Source organism: Onychostruthus taczanowskii, unplaced genomic scaffold (assembly GCF_017590055.1).
Source record: "Onychostruthus taczanowskii isolate IOZ18803 unplaced genomic scaffold, ASM1759005v1 scaffold81, whole genome shotgun sequence".
In the NCBI taxonomy this organism is placed as follows: Eukaryota; Metazoa; Chordata; class Aves; order Passeriformes; family Passeridae; genus Onychostruthus; species Onychostruthus taczanowskii.
Window position 1 is genome coordinate 900916 of NW_024506002.1, and position 19408 is coordinate 920323.

At 54.0% G+C, this 19408-nt stretch overlaps 1 protein-coding gene across 2 annotated transcripts; it reads right to left on the minus strand.

Moving 5' to 3' along the window:
* Positions 1–9551: 9551 nt before the first annotated feature.
* On the minus strand, positions 9552–19254 carry NSDHL (NAD(P) dependent steroid dehydrogenase-like). Of its 2 annotated transcripts, XM_041424254.1 has the most exons (8): positions 19197–19254; positions 18603–18653; positions 16315–16476; positions 15474–15620; positions 14352–14480; positions 12021–12163; positions 11438–11540; positions 9552–10811 (listed from the first exon to the last, which is right to left on the minus strand). In XM_041424254.1, exons 2-8 carry the CDS (start codon positions 18621–18623, stop codon positions 10476–10478), a joined length of 1041 nt encoding a protein of 346 aa, XP_041280188.1. In that variant the 5' UTR covers positions 18624–18653; positions 19197–19254; the 3' UTR covers positions 9552–10475. The 2 variants fall into 2 exon arrangements, with proteins under 2 accessions (XP_041280188.1, XP_041280187.1); XM_041424253.1 differs by lacking the exon at positions 19197–19254 and having other exon boundaries at positions 18603–19126.
* Between the last annotated feature and the right edge of the window lie 154 nt (positions 19255–19408).

Consider the following 19408-nt stretch of genomic DNA (forward strand, 5'->3'; position numbering starts at 1 on the left):
GGAGAGCAGGGGGAGAAGGCTTTTCCTTGCCTTTGGCACAGGTTACCTGGCCCAGCAGGCAGGTCCAGACCCGGCACTGCCCCCGAGGGCCCAGACTCGAATTTCGGTGCACCAGCATTTCGAGCACACAATGCAGACCTTGTCCCTGCTCGGCCCTGATGTCACCCGACACCTGAACTGCTGAGAAGGGACAGCAGGAGCTGGAAGGAACCCTGCCAGACCCATGTTAACCCCTGCCAGACCCATGTTAACCCCTGCCAGACCCACCTTAACCCCTGCCAGACCCACCCCAGCCCCTGCCAGACCCACCCCAGCCCCTGCTGGAGCAGCACCTGGGCCAGTGGCCGTGACATTTTTAAGCCAGTGTTCTTAAAACTGGATTTAGTTCACCTCTGAGCTCTGCCTTGAGGCACATCCCGTTCCAGGGAGGGATGGACACTCCTCTGCTGCTGGCTGCACTTGGGGCACAAGGGGCAATGGGAATTGCATCTCAGGCTCCACACTGGGAACTAAAAGCCTGCACCTGGGGATCTCAGACCACCTCCTGCACACAGGGGCTCTCTTTGGAGGGGGAGGTTCTGAGGGAGCCTCTGGAAGCCCAGATCCAGCCTGAGGCCCTGGCACAGGGTGCCCAGAGCAGCTGGGGCTGCCCCTGGATCCATGGCAGTGCCCAGGGCCAGGCTGGACAGGGCTTGGAGCAGCCTGGGACAGTGGGAGGTGTCCCTGCCATGGCAGGGGTGGCACTGGATGGGCTTTGAGGTCCCTCCCAACCCAGACCAGTCTGGGATTCCAGGTTTCAGACAATGCTTAGCTGCTCTGAAGGACCAGCTTTTTCTTCCTGCCTTTCCCTTTTTCCATGCAGTGCCTGTTTAACACTGATGCTGTTCCATAAACACTGGGGATATTTAAGAAGCACCAGGAGATTTCTAAAGTCAAGCTATGAACAATCAGGAATTCAATGACTGAAACAATCCAGGCAACCTTAAATCAAACATCAAATCCACCCTTCTGGGCTTGTGCAACACAACAGCTCATGCCTGCCTGGTCAATGAGCCAGAAGCACTCCCAATCCCAGAGTCCCTGAGGCTGGAAAAGTGCTCTGGGATTATCAAACCCAACCTGTGCCCCATCCCCACCCTGTCCCCAGCCCAGAGCTCTGTGTGTATCCTCCAGTGATGGGTACTCCAGAGCTCCCTGGGCCGCCCCCCCCAATCCCTGAGCACCCTTTCCACGGGGAAATTCCTGCTGGTGTCCATCCTGAAGCTCTGTCCTGATCCCCCTGTGGCTGCAGCAGAGCCTGGGGGCTGTGTGGGAGCTCTGAGGAGCCTCATCCCAGCACCACATTCCCTTGGCATCTTCCCTCCATGACCTGAGGACAGTGAAGGTCTCTTTTTCCCTGAACTTGGGGAAAAGGGATGGAACCTGCAGTTGGAGGGGGAAAATCCTGCCCAGACCTCACAAACAGGAGCAACACAGACCCGTTCCAGACAACGTGTGAAAAGCTGCAAATGCACAACTAGAATTTCCTTTCATTCACTCACAACCACACATCCCACAAAAAAAAAAAAAAAAAAAAAACAAAAAACAAAACAAAAAACAAACAAAAAACCCAAAAACCAAAAAAACAATCAAATCCTGTTGAAGATGCACAGCCTGGAGCTGCTGAAGTCAGGGAAGCGTGGCACGAACTTCTGAGAGCAGAGCTCAGCCCTGCCCATCCCCAGGGATCCTCCCGGGGCTCCCAGCAGGACCACCCCCAGCACAACTCACCCCTGCTACTGCCAGAAATTCTCGGGTCATTTTCACCATCCTGGGTGTGCAGTTTCATTGCTCTAATTACATGGAATTAATTCCTAATTGCTCAGCTAATTTCTGGGTTTAAAAGGAAGGATGTGCAGGACGTTCACCACACCCACACACCCCTGACCTTGAGCCTTGATGTCCAGAGATGAAAGGAAAAAGGAAGGAAAAATGGGGTTTGTGTCAAAGGTGGAGCTTTGTGTTTGTGTTGCTGACCCACAGACAGAGCAGGACAAAAGCTCCTTGAAGCCCCATGACGTCACAGAGACACCACAAAGCTTTGCCAAGAAAACACAACTTTTTTTGTAAAAGAAAGCTAAAATCTGCCACTTGTGGAAACTGGGACTTCCACTTAAGTCCTGCTAAACTTTTTTGGGGAAGAAATGTACTGAGTAACTGGCTGGATGAATAAAATAAACGGAGTTTTTAATAAAAGAAATAAAATATCCTAAACAAAACTTCCTGGTCCAGCTGAGGAGGAAGGACATCCCTGCCCAGGTGAGTGCAGCTCATCCTCCTGTGTGGGGTCTGTCCTGAGCAGGGCTGGGACAGGAAAATGGGGATGACATTCCCTGGATGAAGCAAGGACAGAGGGAGGTGCTCTCTCCTCTGTGCCAGCTCTGCCACTCCTTCCCAGGGAGCTAATTTCACACTGATTCGGGCAGAAACAAAACAAGGCAAGAGCAGCAGAGAGGGAGAAATCTCTGCAGTCCCTGCGTCGCACAGGAGTCCTGGCAGGGAGGGGCTGGGCAGGTGTGGAGCTCCCGCAAACCTCTCGGAGGCTGTCGGGGACACGGGGTTGAATTTCCCCGGAGTTTTCTGCACCCTGCCCGCACCAACCTGTCCCAGGGAGGGCACTGCTGTGCCCCGCGGAAATCCAGAGGGGAGAAGGGGTTTAGAAGGATGTGAAGCCGCGGGCAGGGAGGGAGTTTGAGATCAGACAGGTGCAACAAAGCCCCAGAGCCAAACCCCAGCCCCAGCCCGTTCCTGCAGGAGCCCCATCCCCGCAGAGGCACGCTTTGGTCCGAGACACCCCCGAACAGCTCCACTTCCACGGGGCAGGAGGATTCAGGTGTCCCCGGGTGTCCCTGGCAGGGCGGGACAGCCCAGCGCTCCTGTTCTCCCCCGCTGCAGCAGCCCCGCTCCCGCTCCCGTTCCCGGCCGTACCTCGCAGTTCCCGGCTGCGGGCGGTTCCCGGAGCTCTCCCGGCTCCGAGCGGCCCTGGCACGGCTGTGGCACACCTGAGCCCTCACCTGCCGAGAGGGCCGGCCCCGGGAAGCCAAGCCTTGTTTTGAGGAGGAGACTTGGGTGTGTTTCGCCCTTCAGGGGAATCAAACAGGTTTCTCCGTTCGGCGGCACGGGCTCCCCTCCCTGTAGGCTCTGCTCCGCATTCCTGGCATTCCCCAGCGAATGCCACGGTCCCCAGCCCTGTGGGCCCTGGCACAGCCCAGAGCAGCCCCCCAGCTCTCACCCCACGGAATTTCTCCTCGGGGCGAGCGCTGCCAGGGGGAGCCGGGCCCCCGATACTGCTCGGGTAGCTCGGAGCCGCTTTGGAGCAGTGGTACCCGGGGAGCATCAGGGAGCGGGGCTGTAATTAGCCCTCGACACTGATTGTCTACTTGGAACTCATTACCGAGGCCCACAGGTGTGATAATCCCACAGGAAATTGCCGGGCATTCCGCTCTTCCTCACTTGATTTCCCTTTCTAATTGCTCTGGTCACCGCACGCTCCCCGAGGGCCGGCTGTGGGGAGAGCCTGGACAGCCAGAGCCTGGGACTCACTTTCTGCCCATCCCTAGAGCCTGGCAGCTGGGGCTGGGTGGTTGGAGCTGTCCTGAGGAGCCAGGGCTTCAGCCTGGCACTGCCACAGTGTGGGAAGAACCAGAGAATCCCTGAATGGTTTGGGCTGAAAGGACCTCAAAGCCCACTCAGTGCCACCGCTGCCCCGGGCAGGGACACCTTCCCCTGTCCCAGGCTGCTCCAGCCCCAGTGTCCAGCCTGGCCTTGGGCACTGCCAGGGATCCAGGGGCAGCCCCAGCTGCTCTGGGCACCCTGTGCCAGGGCCTGCCCACCCTCCCAGGGAACAATTCCTGCCCAATATCCCACCCACCCCTGCCTCTGGCAATGGAAGCCATTCCCTGTGTCCTGTCCCTCTATGCCTTGTCCCCAGTCCCTCTCCAGCTCTCCTGGAGCCCCTTCAGGCCCTGGAAGGGCTCTGAGCTCTCCCTGGAGCCTTCATTTCCCCAGGTGAGCACCCCCAGCTCTCCCAGCCCCGCTCCAGAGGGGCTCCAGCCCTGGAGGTGATGAAGCCCCAACCAAGCACCCACCAGGATGCCCTGCCCCCGATTCAGGTACAGGTAATGCTGAGCCTGTAGCAGCTGGAAAGGAAAGCTCCTGCTGTGGGATGATGGGCAAATATCCCATCCCATCCCATCCCATCCGGATGTGCTGGAACAGGGCCGGTGACCCAGCCCTGGCTCCCAGCAGCACAGTGAGGATGACATCAGGGATTTGCAGGCATCAAGGCGTTACTGCAGCCCCAGATCTTCCCCTCCGATCTGCTCGGGCTCAGCAGCAGCCGGGCTCAGCTGAGCTTGGCTCGGTGGCTGCCGCTGATCCCGGCTGAGATAAGCCGGGCTGTTCCCAGGGCCGCGCCCTGAGCTCCCGGCGGGGCGGGCTCGGGTGTCCAGCTCAGGGAAACCGGAGCGGTTCAAAGCGGGCTGGAAAACGCAGCCCAGACCCTTCCTGGGCCAGCATCCCCTGCTCCAGGGCTCCAGCTGACAGAGCAGCTTTATTTTCGGTAAGCCCTGAGTCATGCCAGCGTTTGCTGAAGGTTTGTCCTGGCTCTTCCCTGAAATAGCAGTGAGTAACAGCCCGGCCTGGCCAGCCCTGCAGGTACACCAGGTCCCCAAGCACGGCAGGGACACCCAGGCACTCAGGGCTCTGGTTTTTCCCGGTGGGAACACACTGTTCCACACTGAATGTTGAAAAACGGGGCAAAACTGGAAAGGTATTTGTTATGAGCACCTCAACGTCAAACACCGGGAGCAATGGGTGAGGGGCTCCCGGGAGCACCCCAGGAGGTCACTGCTGGCTCAGGAGATGCATCCCCACAGCGTGGGCAGCAGGAAAGGGACTGGGAATCTGCCCTGCTCAGGGGAGACCCCACCTGCAGAGCTGTCCCAGCCCTGGGCCCAGCACAGGACGGACCTGGAGCTGCTGCAGAGAGCCCAGAGGAGGCTCCAGGATGGGCAGAGGAGGGAGCAGCTCTGCTGGCAGGAAAGGCTGGTGCAGCTGGGATTGTTCACCTGGAGAACAGAAGCTTTGGGGTGACCTCAGTGTGGTCACCCCACTTGCAGGGCCTGAAGGAGCCCAGAGGCTCAGGGATAGGCTCCAGATTTCTGCTAGGGAGCTGCTCACAGTGGGACTTCAACACTGCCAAATTCAGGATGCTCCAGGAAAAGACAGCAGTCTTGGTCTCCCTGACAGGACCAGCCCCAACTGGAGCAGCACAGGTGCCCTGCACACCTTTGGAGGAAACCTGAGTCTGCTGAAGTCAACAACACAAAAAGTCCTTTATACTCATCTGACCCGAACGGAATCCAAGAGGGGAAGTTTTACTTTTTCCCACTGAATCTGGTTAAAACCAAGAGGATCTGGCTTGAACCCCCACCCTGCAGGCCTGGCCCCCCCTCAGCCACGAGCCAAGGCTCAGGTAAAACTGTGCCTGAGCCCAGCCCAGAGCAGGAGCAAGATTCTGTCTCCCATCCCAGCCCCCCAGCTTCTCCAGGGACACACACACTCCTGCAGCATGGGAGAGCAAGAAAACAAGAGTCTTTCCCCCAGGTCCAGTTAAAAACCTTATTGTTACCAAGTAAATTTCAGCCTGGAGTATCTGACTTTACCAGGAAATGGATTTTTATGGGATCTGCTCTCTGAGGAAAGCACCAAGACCCTTTCTCAGGAAGATGTCCCACAGCTGGCACTGATTGATCCTTGTTCTGCCACTTCCAGAGCAGCTGGGTGCCAACAGCTGGAACCCCACAGCTCATTCCTGCAGGAACAGGGATGACTGCAAGGAACCTGCTCACCCTGGAAATCCAGGCAGCCAATTTCATGTCAAGGGGGTTTTTACCAAATCATTCCCGTGGCAAAGGTGATTCCTGCCCAGAGACAGCCTCACAGCCCAGCCTGTGTTTGAACAGCCACGGCAACATCCTGTAGCATTTTCCAGTATTTTCTGGTGGTGAGAAATCCACCAAGGCCACTCCAGAGCCCTGATTTGCTCTGGAACATGTCCTGCTTTGCCGATGCCACTTTGCAGCCCCTCCCTGGCGCTGAGGGGGGAGGGCAGGGCAGTCACCCTGCAGTCCTTGGGCTGTGCAGAGGTGCCACCAGCCCCAAGCCCAGCCGAGCCGTGATGAGTCGCAGGGTGTAAAACCACTACACCCATTTGTTACAAGGGAATCCAACTGGTTTTTCATGAGGTGTCACCGCAGGACTCTGCCAGAACGCCAGACCTCACCTTCCTAATAGCAGGTGGCAGCAGGGCATTGTCTGTCCCAACGATTCCCTGCAGGAATACAGCAATCTGCCCGTGGTCAGGGACACACCTGCACGCTGCAGGAGCTCGGGAGTGCCAGCACGACACAAAGTGCTGCTGTCAGCAGAGCTGGGGCACGGCAGAGGCAGCAGAGCCGTGGCGGGGACACCGCGGTGCCACCACAACACCCAAACCCGCTCTGGCGCAAGCAGGGAGATGCTGATTTATCCTCGGCAGCTCAGCGAGCTCCCTGCAGGCTCTGAGGCAAACAAGCTGCTCTTCCCCCTGCCCTGACAGGGCGTGGGTTGCACCACTCTGCCCCCGTGGGCCTGGCACCAGCCCGGGGCTTGCACAAGCAGCAGCGAAACTCGGAGAGAATTCTCCCGGGAAGCAGAGCCAGCCCATCCTGCCACGGCTGGGAGGTGTGGGAATGTCCTGGTGCTCCCTGCCATCAGCACATGGGGGTAACTGGATGTACTGGGGCAGAAAACATTCCTTCCACAGCTTCCCAAAATGCTGAGCTGGAGCCCTGCAGCGTGGCCTGGATCCTGTGTCTGGAAATCCCGCAGTGCTTGCAGGGTGCAGATGGCACACTGCTCCCAAACCTCACGGAATCACACCGGAATGGTTTGGCCTGGAAGGGACCTCAAAGCCCCTCTGGTTCCACCCCATGGGCAGGGACACCTTCCACTGTCCCAGCTTGCTCCCAGCCCTGTCCAGCCTGGCCTTGGACACCTCCTGCACACTCCTGAGCGCCCCCTGAGCCTTTGTGCTCCCTGGACATGCAGGGTCATTTCTGACCTGCTTTCATCCATTTTTCCTCTTACCTATTTCTGGTAACTACAGGCAAGCCACTCTTTTTCCTCTCTGGAGATGTGTCTGGACCAGGGCTTTCCCCACGTTCCAAGGGCAGCACTGAAAGCAATTCCTTGGACAATCCTCCTAAGCAAGTTCCCTTTGCAATCCCTGTAAGAGGGGAATGGGGGCTTTGGTTACCTTAACTCCACCTAGAAAAGCACTTGTAATCCTCTGTCCCTTCCCTCCCTCCCCATTCTCCAGGATAAGCAAGAGAGTATCTCTCTTTATCTCTCCCACTGCCAAAACCAATCTCAGGTCAGCAAAATGAGGAGCTGCAGCAAGGAAAAGCCAGGAAAGCAGAGAGAGGGAGATAAGGAGTTTGATGAGAGTGCTCCAGGGAACTCTTTGAAGTCGTGGGGAGCTCCTGTTGAGTGTTCCTGACAGGGACAGACTGCACCTGCATTTGATCCTGGATATTTGGAAGGAAAGTTTGATAATGGCAATTTTGCTTCACAGCCTCTGCTCACTGACACACACCAAATACAGACTGGAAGTCATAAAAATCCCTGAATGGTTTGGGCTGGAAGGACCTCAAAGCCCATCCAGTGCCACCCCTGCCACGGCAGGGACACCTTCCCCTGTCCCAGACTGCTCCCAGCCCCAGTGTCCAGCCTGGCCTTGGGCACTGCCAGGGATCCAGGGGCAGCCACAGATGCTCTGGGCGCCCTGTGCCAGCCCTGCCCACCCTGCCAGGGAGCAATTCCTGCCCAATATCCCATCTAACCCTTCCCTGTGTCCTATCCCTCCCTCCCTTGTAAATTGTCTCCATGTTTCTCTCATGTTTCCAGTTGGCTCCTTCAGGCCCTGCAAGGCCACACTGAGGTCACCCCAAAGCTTCTGTTCTCCAGGTGAACAATCCCAGCTGTGCCAGCCTTTCCTCCCAGCAGAGCTGCTCCATGCCCCTGAGCATCTTGCTGCCTCCTCTGGCCTCGCTCCAGCAGCTCCACGCCCTCCCAGTGCTGAAGAGGTGGCACAAAAATATATCCAGGCAGGGCACAAGAGAAGGATCTCATCAGTGCCCCAAAAAACTACCCAGAATGGGATTTATGCTGGTTAGAGCTGGAAAACGAGAGGAGGAGGCTGGAGCAGGGCTGGAAGAGGCTGTGGAGCAGGCAGGGCTCTGCTGTGTGGGGCCAGGGATGGAGGCACAGCCAGGCTGCAGCACTCCCTGTTTACCTGGGCTTGGGAAACAGCAGCACTGAGAGCCAGAGGAACCTGGCAGCTCCCTGACTGCACCGGGAGAGCAGCCAGCCCAGCTGTGCCAGCCCTGCCCTCGGTGCCACCTGGGCACTGCTCCCAGCCTGGAAAAGCTCTGGGTCCCTTCCTGGCAGAGGGACCCCCTGCCCCGCTGTGGCCCAGCTGAGCTCAGCTGCCAGGGCCCTCAGCCCCTTCAGCTGCCCCTGCCAGCACAGGGAGGAGTCACCCTGCCCTGACTTGTGCCCAAGCACAGCCACGGCATTTTTGGGATGGATTGGAGCTGCCGGGCTGGGAAATGCCACCTAGAGGCCGAAGTTGATGTGTGGGAAATGAATTTGTAGAGAATTTTTGAAGTTTGATAGAAAGCTTCCGATTGTAATAGCGTGAATTTTAACAGCTGTATTGTCTCACCCTTCACATGAGACTGAAAATAGAATCCAAGTTCTAAAAACTCCTCTCAGCTGCCCCATCTCCAAGTCAGAAAATGGCACAATCTGACAGGGATGTAGTGATTTACTGTGGTTTGGCTTCAGGAAATCCTGGATCCTTCCCCTTCCATCCCCTCCCCGCGGGAGGCAGGGCTGTCCCTGCTCCCAGGGGGGCTGAGCTGTGCCCAGCAGGACGGTGGGGCTGGCCCAAGCACCTGGCCAGTATCTGCTGCAAGATCAAGCAAGGCCAAGGCTGGTAAAGCCAGCTGTTAAGCAGCAAATCAAAATTCCCAGGGAAAAAAAGCCCAATGGTTTGGTGGTTTGGTTTTTTTTTTTTTTTTTTTTCCGCAGAATGCAGCCAGAAGTTCAAATAAAACCCATTTAATCAGAATATAGCAGCACACTGAGGTTAAGGCTCCTTGTGCCTGAGGTTGTGGCTGCCCCTGGATCCCTGGAAGTGTCCAAGGCCAGGTTGGATGGGGCTTGGAGCAGCCTGGGACGGTGGGAGGTGTCCCTGGGGGTGGAATGGGATGAGCTTTAAGGTCCCTCCCTACCCAAACCATCCTGGGATTCCGTAATTCTGTGACTGAGGCACTTCCCATCATTCTGAAATTCGAAACACCAGAACTGCCAGGGATCCAGGAATTTGCACAGGGCAAAATTCCAGCTCTAACCTAAACCCCTCATTTAAAAGCAAACCAGAACTGAAGTGCTTAGAAAGATTAGAGGGCAAAGAACATTTAACATACAAGTCAGAGGAAATGGCTTGGGGACTGTTGCTTTGTACCCCTTTCCTTGTGGAAAAGAGGTTTTTTCATGGACTAAGTGGTCAGAGCACCAAAAATCTCCGTGACCAGCACTGACAGGGCAGGGAAGAGCAGCTTGGTGCTGCAGGATCTTCCCAGCACTGAGATCTGCAGAACAGTGCTGGGGCTGCTGCCAGGCAGCTCCCAAAGATCTCTGTCCCCAAAAGGGAATCATTAACATCCTGTTTGTGGATGTGGGATCTGCCCTCTCAGAGATGGGACACAAAGCTGCAAAGTCAGCTCTGTGTGATTTACTTGGGTTCCTTTGGAACAGAAATAAATCCTGCCTGGACAAAGGAGTGAACCCACAAGTGAACACATTCCATGTGGGTTCCTTCTGCTGCCTCAGGGAGAAGCCAAACCAGCCCCTGATCATGGAGGGAAAACCAGAAGAGCTGCAATGATTTAAGAGATGGTGGCAGAAGTCCTTTCTGGCACGGGGCTCTCTTGTGGAGAGCAAAGCCAAAGCCCAGAGGGGCAGCCAGCCACAGGAAGTGTTTGTGACCCAGCCTGCAGCTCTGGGAAGAGGTGGCTGCTGTCACCAGAGCAACAAAACACGGGACAAGGGTGGAGGGAGAGGAGCAGGAATGCTGGTGTGCCTGCTCAGGATTGAAGAGGGCACAGCAGGGTGTTTATTCACAGCCCAGAGAGTTCAGCAGCTGTTTCCAAACAAGAAGTCACATCCAAGAAACAAACTGTCAGCACAGCTCCCACACAGAATGGTGAGGAGGAGGAGCAGAGACTTCAGGAAAACTCCTCTTTCCTGGGAACTGGTGACACTTGCTCCACGTCCAGCTGTCACAAACGATGGCAATCAGGCAGCAGAGGCTCCAGGCAGGGCTGTCAGGCCCTGGCCCGGCGCAGGCCGGGGTAGCTCTGCACTGTCCTGGCAATGGCCTCGTCCAGGCTGACCACGGGGCTGTAGCCCATGGCCCTCTTGGCCCTCTCACAGCTGTAGTAGTGGAAGGTCCCAGCCAGGGCCACCCTCATGGGCGTGAAGGTGGCCTTGATGGCCACCAGGGGCCTGAGCAGGGCCAGCAGCAGGGCCAGCAGCAGGGCCAGGTAATAGGCCAGCCAGTAGGGGATGTGGTACTTGGGGGGGTCGTAGTCCAGGCCGGTCAGGATGCGGGACATGAAGGTCCAGAAGGGAATGGGTTCATCGTTGGTGATGTGAAAGGCCTGGAAGAGAGGGAGAGCAGAAGCCAGGGTTTAAAATCATGCTGGATTTCCCAGGTTTGGCTCTGTGCTGGCCCCTCTCCTGCTCATGTGAGGACATGACTCCCCTGACCTGGGCCAGAGCACATTGTCCTGACAAACTGCTTTGCACTGCCCACCTCTGCGTGAAGAAGGGGGGAATCCCTGCTTTTCCAAGGAAACCAGCTACTTCCAGCACTCCAGAGGCCAGGATTCCTCATAAATGTCAACCAAACTGGCTGCCACACCACAGAGCAGACAAGTTAAAACACCCCAGTGTGCCCAGAGCACAGCAGGACCAGGAAAAGCTGCAAAAGCTCCTCCTGTTCTGAACTGTGTCCCAAAAGCTGCTGTGTTTCCATGTGTGCCTCCTGGCTGCCCCCAGTTCTGCCTGGACTGCCCTTCCCAAGGAGTGTTAGAGCAGGAAATTCCAGGATATCCATCCAGCTCAGCCCAGGTGGCTGCACTCAGTGCTCACCACAGATGCAAAACCTGGAGTTGCTGGCCTGCAGGGTGATGTCCAGAACCCTCAGGAATCAGCATGGATCCCCTCAGCAGACGTGGGGATCCCTCCCCTCCCCCCTGCCCCCTCCCCTCCCCTCCCCCCTCACCTTCCCACACAGGGGAGAGCCTTTGTGCAGCTTTTCTGCAGCCAGGATGTGCCCATGCACCACGTTCTCCACGTAGGTGAAATCCACCAAGTTCTTTCCATCCCTGCACACAGAAAAGGAATTTAGCCCCAAGGCAAGCTGTGCTGAGAATCTGCTTGTGACAAAAGGAAGGACTTCCATCAGGATAAATTCATCCCAAGTTTCCCCTTCTCCCACTCTCTGGTGCTGCAATTTCAGGCCATACTTTTAGTGTTTCATATTTAATAGAGATTTTAATTGCCAGAACCTCAAACACCACAAGTGGTATAAATTAACAGCAAGTAATCTGAACTGCCTATATTAATGGCACAGCTCTTTAACAGCTCAAGCCATGCCAGCTTTCCTCATGGATATTCCTCTGGCTTTATGGACCCTCACCATGGCAGGGAGTGAGACCCTGACATAGGATTTTTAAGGAAAAGAAACTGGAAAGTGAAAAATAAAAGAAACAACACAACTGATTTCCTTTTGTTCCCTTCCAAAAGGGCTTTGTAGATCCAGCACTGATTTTGCCCCAGCTCTGAAATGCCTGGGCCTTGCTCACCCAATGATGAACTTCATTTTGCCACTCCTTGCTGCCTGTATGAGGATGGGAACCAGCTGAGGGTCTCTGGGCCCGAATATTCCATGGGGACGGATTGCAGTGGTCAGGAAATTGTTGTCTGGGTCGTTTGCACTGAGCACCTCCTGCAGGGAAAGAGGAGAAGGAAATCAACAAGGAAAACAGAGCTCAGCAATGCATCTCAAGGTGGAGTCTTAACTTCTTTTCTGCCAGGGTCAGGATTAAATGTGTGAGATGGCATTTCTTGTTGGGACTCAGATGTTTATTAATACTTATCTATGTTACAGTCTCACAAACCCAGAGTTCTACAGTACTTCTCTCTAACAAACTAACAATAGAGCCCCATCTCTCTCTCTATCAGGCCTTTTAAGGCTAAACTGTCCAGTTAAGAAATGACACCTAAATTATTTTCCCTTTTAACCCAATAACCAACCACCCCTGTGCCTGCAATGTGGACTTTTTTATCCAATTCCACAACACCACCCAAACCCACGGAGAAGAAGGTGAAGAAGGGGGAGAAGAAGGACCAGCCACTGCCCTAAAACCTCCAACTTAGCTCTATATATATTAGTGTATTATAAAACCTTAAACTTTAAGTTTTCCACCCTGTGATATCACACAATTGTATTCAAACTCCACACCCACAATCCCAGTTCTGTCATTCCATTTTGTCACAGAGAAGAAGGTGAAGAAGGTGGAGAAGAAGGACCAGCCACTGCCCTAAAACCTCCAACTTAGCTCTATATATATTAGTGTATTATAAAACCTTAAGTTTTCCACCCTGTGATATCACACAATTGTATTCAAACTCCACACCCACAATCCCAGTTCTGTCATTCCATTTTGGAAGCTTTCTCCACGGCCTCAGGTCAATGTAGTGTTCTCTTGGGGGTCAGTGCTGGCAGCACAGAAAGTCTCAAATCCTCACTAGCCAGGGTCCCAGCATCCCACAATCATCACTGAAAGGGCTGGGGGCTCCCCATCTCCTTGGGAAGGAACCAGTGGAAGAATTATCATCCCCTCCTGTCTTTCCAAGTGATCCTTCCTTTGTTCCCATCTCTTTTCCCAGTTCTCCTTGGTAAGAAAACCAGACACAAACCAATTATCCCCTCCTGTCTTTCCTTCCTTTAGCCCCAAGGCTAAAGTGATCCTTCCTTTGTTCCCATCTCTTTTCCCAGTTCTCCTTGGTAAGAAAACCAGACACAAACCAATTTTTATGACTGAGCACTTAATGAATTGACAAAGGAAGGGAAGGCTTTGCTTCTCTCTTTGAACACCTCAGAAGCCAGAGGAGCTCTCCAAGCTCCTTCCCTCCATGAACCCTCTGCACGAGCTGGAGTGGAAAAGGACACTCAGGAATTCCATTTCTGTCCCTCCCAGCAGCTGTACCCACCCCAGCTCTCCTGCATCTCTCTCAGGAGGGGGTGATCCCATCTCCCTGGAGCTCCAGCAGCACATTCAGCAGCTCTGGAGCAGATTTCATTCTCCTGGGAGCTCCTAAACAAAGTGTTTTCACTTCCAGCAGCTGCTGGAATTTCTATAGAGGAGGCACAGACAAAATCCTTTGAGTTTCCCCCAAAACAAAGCCATAATCACCAGCACTGGGGCTACCCCTGATTGCTGCTCCTCAGCTTCCCCTTTATCAGTTAGTGCAAAGTGCTGGGAAGGAACAGATGTTTGCACAATTTAAATTAATTAAGCTCTTGTGGAGGAAATTCCTTGCAGCCTCTCACACTGTCAGCATCAGCATGGAAGGAACTCTCAATTCTTCTGGCACAAAAAGCAGATTCTTCCCACAGCTGAAATGCAAGCCATGGAAAAAGGATCCAGAAAAGGTCTGTTGCCTTTGATTGAAAACATTGCTTTCCCACATTTAGACCACAGATGCTGCAGCAGTAAGAACAGGAGAGGAGCAGATATTGGTGCTGTGCAAGTGTCCAAGGCAGGGAACTCTCAGATGTTTGGAGATCTTTTTTTACCATGAATATTTTCAGTAATGGCCGGTGCCCTTAGCTCAGGCCACATTCTCACCTCCTCTCCTCCTTACTCAGTGCCTTTGTCACATTCCCAGCTCTAGGGCTGCAAATCAGGAAAAGCAGTAGAGAGGACAAAGTCCTCCCCTGGCTGCTGTTAAACCAAAGCTTGGCAGGTGAGAACTGGGATTATCCTGTGGCTCCTCCGTGGCAGTGACACCTCTGCAGTGTCACACAGCATTTCATTCAACCTCTGTGGCAATTCATGCCACAGATTGATTTTATTCTCTTTGTATTAAGTGAATACATCCAAAAGTAACAATTTAACATTGGCAAATACCTTCTCCTGCAGGATCTTGGTCTCTGTATAGTAATCAATAGGTTTCTGTGCATAGGGGAGATCTTCTGAGCCATTTTTTATGTCTGTGCCCTCAAAAACTACACTGGCACTGCTGGTTAACACCAATTTCTGCAAGAGATTGGGGAGAAAAGAGTTGTTTAAAGTCCAGAATAAAAATATCATTATTTACAAAGGCTGAGTAAAGATAATAATGATGATAATAATAATATTTAACCAACTGATTCTACAGAAAATAACCTGAGTCTAACAGAAGATGAATAGAAACTACAGGAAGAGAACCCCCTCTTTTTAATTCATTCTGTCCCATCATTTAATGCTACCTAAAGGAGATTAAAACATTCCAACAAACCCCCAAGGCAGTCAATCTAGGGGAAACATCTCCAGGAGAATCAGAGGCTTGGAACACTTAACACACACCCAGTATTTTAAAGAAAGATTTGCTCATCTTGGCAATAACAGATCTCAGTGGATTAACAAGAAGAGAAACCTTGGATGTTTTTGTTTGGTGACTTAAATGAAATAAATGAAATGAATGTAATAAATAAATTTAAAATAAATTAATTTAAATGAAAACTTATGGGATATCAAAGTAATTTAGGGAGAAAATCCAGTCTCCAATTCCAGGCTGGCTTCCTCAGGCTCTTTCTTTTGTGGGCAATTGACTTTCTAAACCAAATGGCACTGAGATTATGGCACAACTGTGCTCCTCCTCATTCCATGGTGAGGAATTCAGGGAGGGAATTGATGCCATGAATATTCCCACTGCTGGAAAAGGCATCTCTGGGGCTGTCCCCTTATGAAAGCAGGAAAGAAGCCACTTGTGAGGTGTTGTTCTCCCAAGGTGACTCCCAGGCAGGACAGATTTCAATGGAAGCTTTTTCATTCCAATCACAATGTGGTTTTCTGTGGCAAACAGGGATTGAGTTTACACTAAGCAGGAGACCCACAGAGTCTCTATTCCATTGGTTTTCATGGACCAAGTGGGAATTCAGTATCACAGAGCCCTCTGTCCCCCTCTCAGACAAGGCTGACACTGGCCTGTGTGCCAGTGTTACGAAGTCCATCAGCCCCTCCTGGTCTCCAGGGCTTTTCCAGCTTTACCTGCACTCCAGCTTCTTTGCAGGCTTCAATGACTGCCTTGGTTCCCATAAAATTCACCTTGTAGAACAGCTCCCTGTTGTCACTGGAAGGGGCTGGTGAGGCACAGTGGAACACCACAGACACTCCCTGCAGGGCTGGCAGCAGAGCCTGCAGGAAACACGGGGGAGAAGGGAATGGAGCAACAGCCATGGTGGGTATCAGGAGAAATCAACAGCAGGGAAATAAACCAGCTCTTTTTCATGGAAACAGCTGCATTTCAAGTCATGTTCCCTCCATAAAGGTGGGCAGCAGGAATGGGATTAGCATCCAGGATCTCCACAATGTCCTGTCCTCAGCACACACCACATCCTCTCTTCTTCCCAGAGAGATCCTGGGAGCTTCCTCAGAGCTGGAGGCTGTCCAGGCTGCACTCCCTGCAATCCCCAGGTGCAGGTACAAGGCTCAGGACTCCCTGGAGCTGGGTCCCTGAGGAAGCAGCAGGTTTAAAGCACTGGGTGAGTGCAGGTGACTGTCCCAAAGTCACCTCCCACATGGCTCACACAGGCCTTGGCCAAGGCTCCCACTCATCCTGCCCTGACTGTTGGGAATATGAGTTGTGCCATTCTCATGGAGCTGAGAAGAGCTGGGAGAACCCCCTGCAATTAGCCCAGGGGCTGTAATTACCCTGAATCTCAGCTAACAGTAATGCAAGGCACCAGGCACAGAGCAGTCCTGCTCTCTCCAGCTCGCAGCAGAATCCACACATCAGACACCAGATCTGTTTCCTTCAGAGGAAGGAAAGTGCAAGCAAAGTGCAAGGCCTGCATTTGCCCTTGTTCATTTGCAGCCAGCCCTTCCTCACCTCCTTGTCACACAGGTCTCCCAGGAAGAAGGTCACCTGCTCACTGTCGAAGCTCTGCTGGATGTCGAAGACGTTGACGCTGTAGCCCTTGGCCAGCAGCTGCTCCACCATGTGCCGCCCCAGGAACCCCGAGCCCCCGATCACGGTGCAGCTCCTGCCAGCCTGCAGGGACAGGGACAGGGACAGGGAACCCCCCTGACACACAGGCACACACAGCACACTGGCCTGAGCCGCCCTGGGGCTCCGTGAGCTGCAATTCTGCTCAGCAGCTCCACCAGAGGAATCGAACTCAGACATCAAAGCTCTCTGCTGACCCAGGGAGTTATGAGTGCAGACACTCTGATTTTGGGATTTTGGAAGGACTCTGCCTCATGTTCACAACCAAGAGGCTCAGGGAGGAGGGAAGGAGAAGATTGGCTCCCCTGAACTCTGCTTGGATAGCAAAGCAAACAGAGTTTGAAGGGAGCCTGCAAGAAAGATGGAGAAATATGATTTACATGAGCATGGAGGGACAGGACACAGGGAATGGCTTCCCACTGCCAGAGGGCAGGGATGGATGGGATATTGGGAAGGAAATTGTTCCCTGGGACAGTGGGGAGGGCCTGGCACAGGTACCCAGAGCAGCTGTGGCTGCCCCTGGATCCCTGGCAGTGCCCAAGGCCAGGCTGGAGCAGCCTGGGACAGTGGGAGGTGTCCCTGCCACAGCAGGGGTGGCACTGGAGGAGCTCTGAGGTCCCTCCCAGCCCCGAGCAGTCTGGGACTCTGGGTGATTCTGTGATTTGCTTCAGCCTCCTGCCACAGCTAACTCAGAGCATCAAAACCATCACCACGATCAGAACGTGTGACACTCAGAGCCAAGAAAGCAGCCAGGTGAAGGCAGGGGCTGTCCTTTTGAGCCATTAGTTCTTCCTTTCTTTTTCTTTAAGCTTTGTAAATCAGTGATTGGAGTCACTAATTAACAGAGTTCAGTCTGGGCACTCGTCTGACTGGACTGAGACCAAAGACCTCACTGCCAGCACGGAACATGCAGGCCCTGAGTCCGAGGGAGCTGCTACACAAAGAATGCTCTGTGCTGGCTGGGAAGAGTTTTCCTCCGGGTTGTAACACAACCCCCACCTCTGAGGGAGCACACAAAGACAGCGATTGTTCACAACTCTTTAAAGGCCATCCTCAAACAAAGGTTCTGCTGCCAAGCCTTGGGTGATCCACAAGAGAAATGTGAGGAGCTCCCCGAGTTACACCAAAGCTGAAGCAGTTATTTGGGATGGGCCATGCCAAGGAGAGTCTGAGCAGGGTCTGGAGCTCCTGTGAGGAGCAGCTGGGAAGGGGCTGAGCCTGGAGCACAGGAGGCTCAGGGGGCCCTTGTGGCTCTGCACAGCTCCTGCCAGGAGGGGACAGCCGGGGGGTCGGGCTGTGCTCCAGGGAACAGGGACAGGAGGAGAGGGAATGGCCCCAGGCTGGGCCAGGGGAGGTTAGGGTGGATACTGGGGAAATTCTTTCACTGAAAGAGTGGCCAAGCCCTGGCACAGCTGCCCAGGGAGGTTGGGAGTCCCCAGCCCTGGGAGTGCTCAGCCAACAAGTGGATGTGGCATTTTGGGATGTTGTTTGGAGAGGATGAGGGGATTCAGTCAGAGAGGGGACAGAAACTGCTTCAGCCCCTCTCCAAAGGCAGTCACTCCCTTCCACGGGCATTTCCCTTTGCCCTGCACCCTTTCCCATCAGGTCCCTTCCACCCCACACCGCTGGGGCACTCCCTGATGGCTGTGCACTCTCCAGGAGCCAAGAGCACCCAAACTGCTCTGAGATGTGCTTGAAGTGAAGTTTTACTGCAGCAGAATGCTGCCCTCTGCCTCTGAGCCCCAGAGCACTGCAGAGGCTTCAGAGGAATCCCAGAATCCCAGACTGCTTTGGGTTGGAGGGATTTCAAAGCTCATTTTATTCCACCTTCCACAGGGACACTTCCACTATCCCAGGCTGCTCCAAGCCCCATCCAACCTGGCCTTGGACAGGGATCCAGGGGCAGCCACAATTATATATAATTTTATTATAAACTCTCTACAATTTGATATTGCACAGTATAATATTTATGGCAAGCCAAGCTACATGTCTATATTGATTTTAAGGTATGAATTCAATCTACCCAAATTATACCTTGGAAAAACATGTTTTCTCCTCAGAATTATCATTAATGCAGGAGCAGCCTCATATCTTCCCTAGTGATGTGCAGGATATTTATGAATTTGTTTCAAGATGAAACAGCCAAAGCACCATTTGAGGCCCCAACTCACCGATCTGAGGCGTGTGGCCATGGCTTGGGTGAGGCACTGTCCGCCAGAATCCTTGAAAAAAGGGAGAATATTCTTTTATTCCCAATAAAAATAGCACAACATCAAATAAAACATCGCATTTCTAGTCACAGAAATCAAGCTTTGAAGCCATTATGCTGAAAAAGGATGAGGAGAGGGAATTAATGCTCCCTGTTCTTCCAAATTAAATCAGCAAATACAGGTGCTGGCTCTTTGGTACCGATTTTTCGGAAACCCCTTTGAAATTCCAAGGAAAGAGGCGAGAAGCGGCGGGACCGGTGCCCGTCCAGCCGCAGCACCGAGCTGGTTTAAAGCAGGGGCACAGGTGATCCCCCTGCAGCTCTTCCCTCTTCCACCCCCTGTCCCTCGGCACCTCATCCCTTTCCAAAATGCCCTTTACAAACTGCTGCATCTCCGTTTGCCCCCCAGCCCTTTCAGCCCCATCCCGGAGCCCCCCATCCTCCTCACCCACAGCCCCCAGGACCTCCTCCCCACGGCGCCAGGACCGCCTGCCCTGCTCCCAGCTCCTTCCCACAGCCCCAGCGCCCTTCCCCACTCCCGCGGGACCCTCCTCACGGAGCCCAGGCCCTGTCCCGCGTTCCCCGCCGTTCCCAGCTCCTTTCCCGGTGCCGGCCCCTCCGGACCCCTCCCGCCGCCGCCGCCGCCCTCAGGGAGCCCCGGCCACGCCCCCTGCCTGCGCTCCACCAATGAGCGCCGCGCTCGCGGCCAGACCACGCCCCACTCGCCCTGTTCCCGCCTCTTTCCCTGGGGCGAGCATCGCGCCAGCC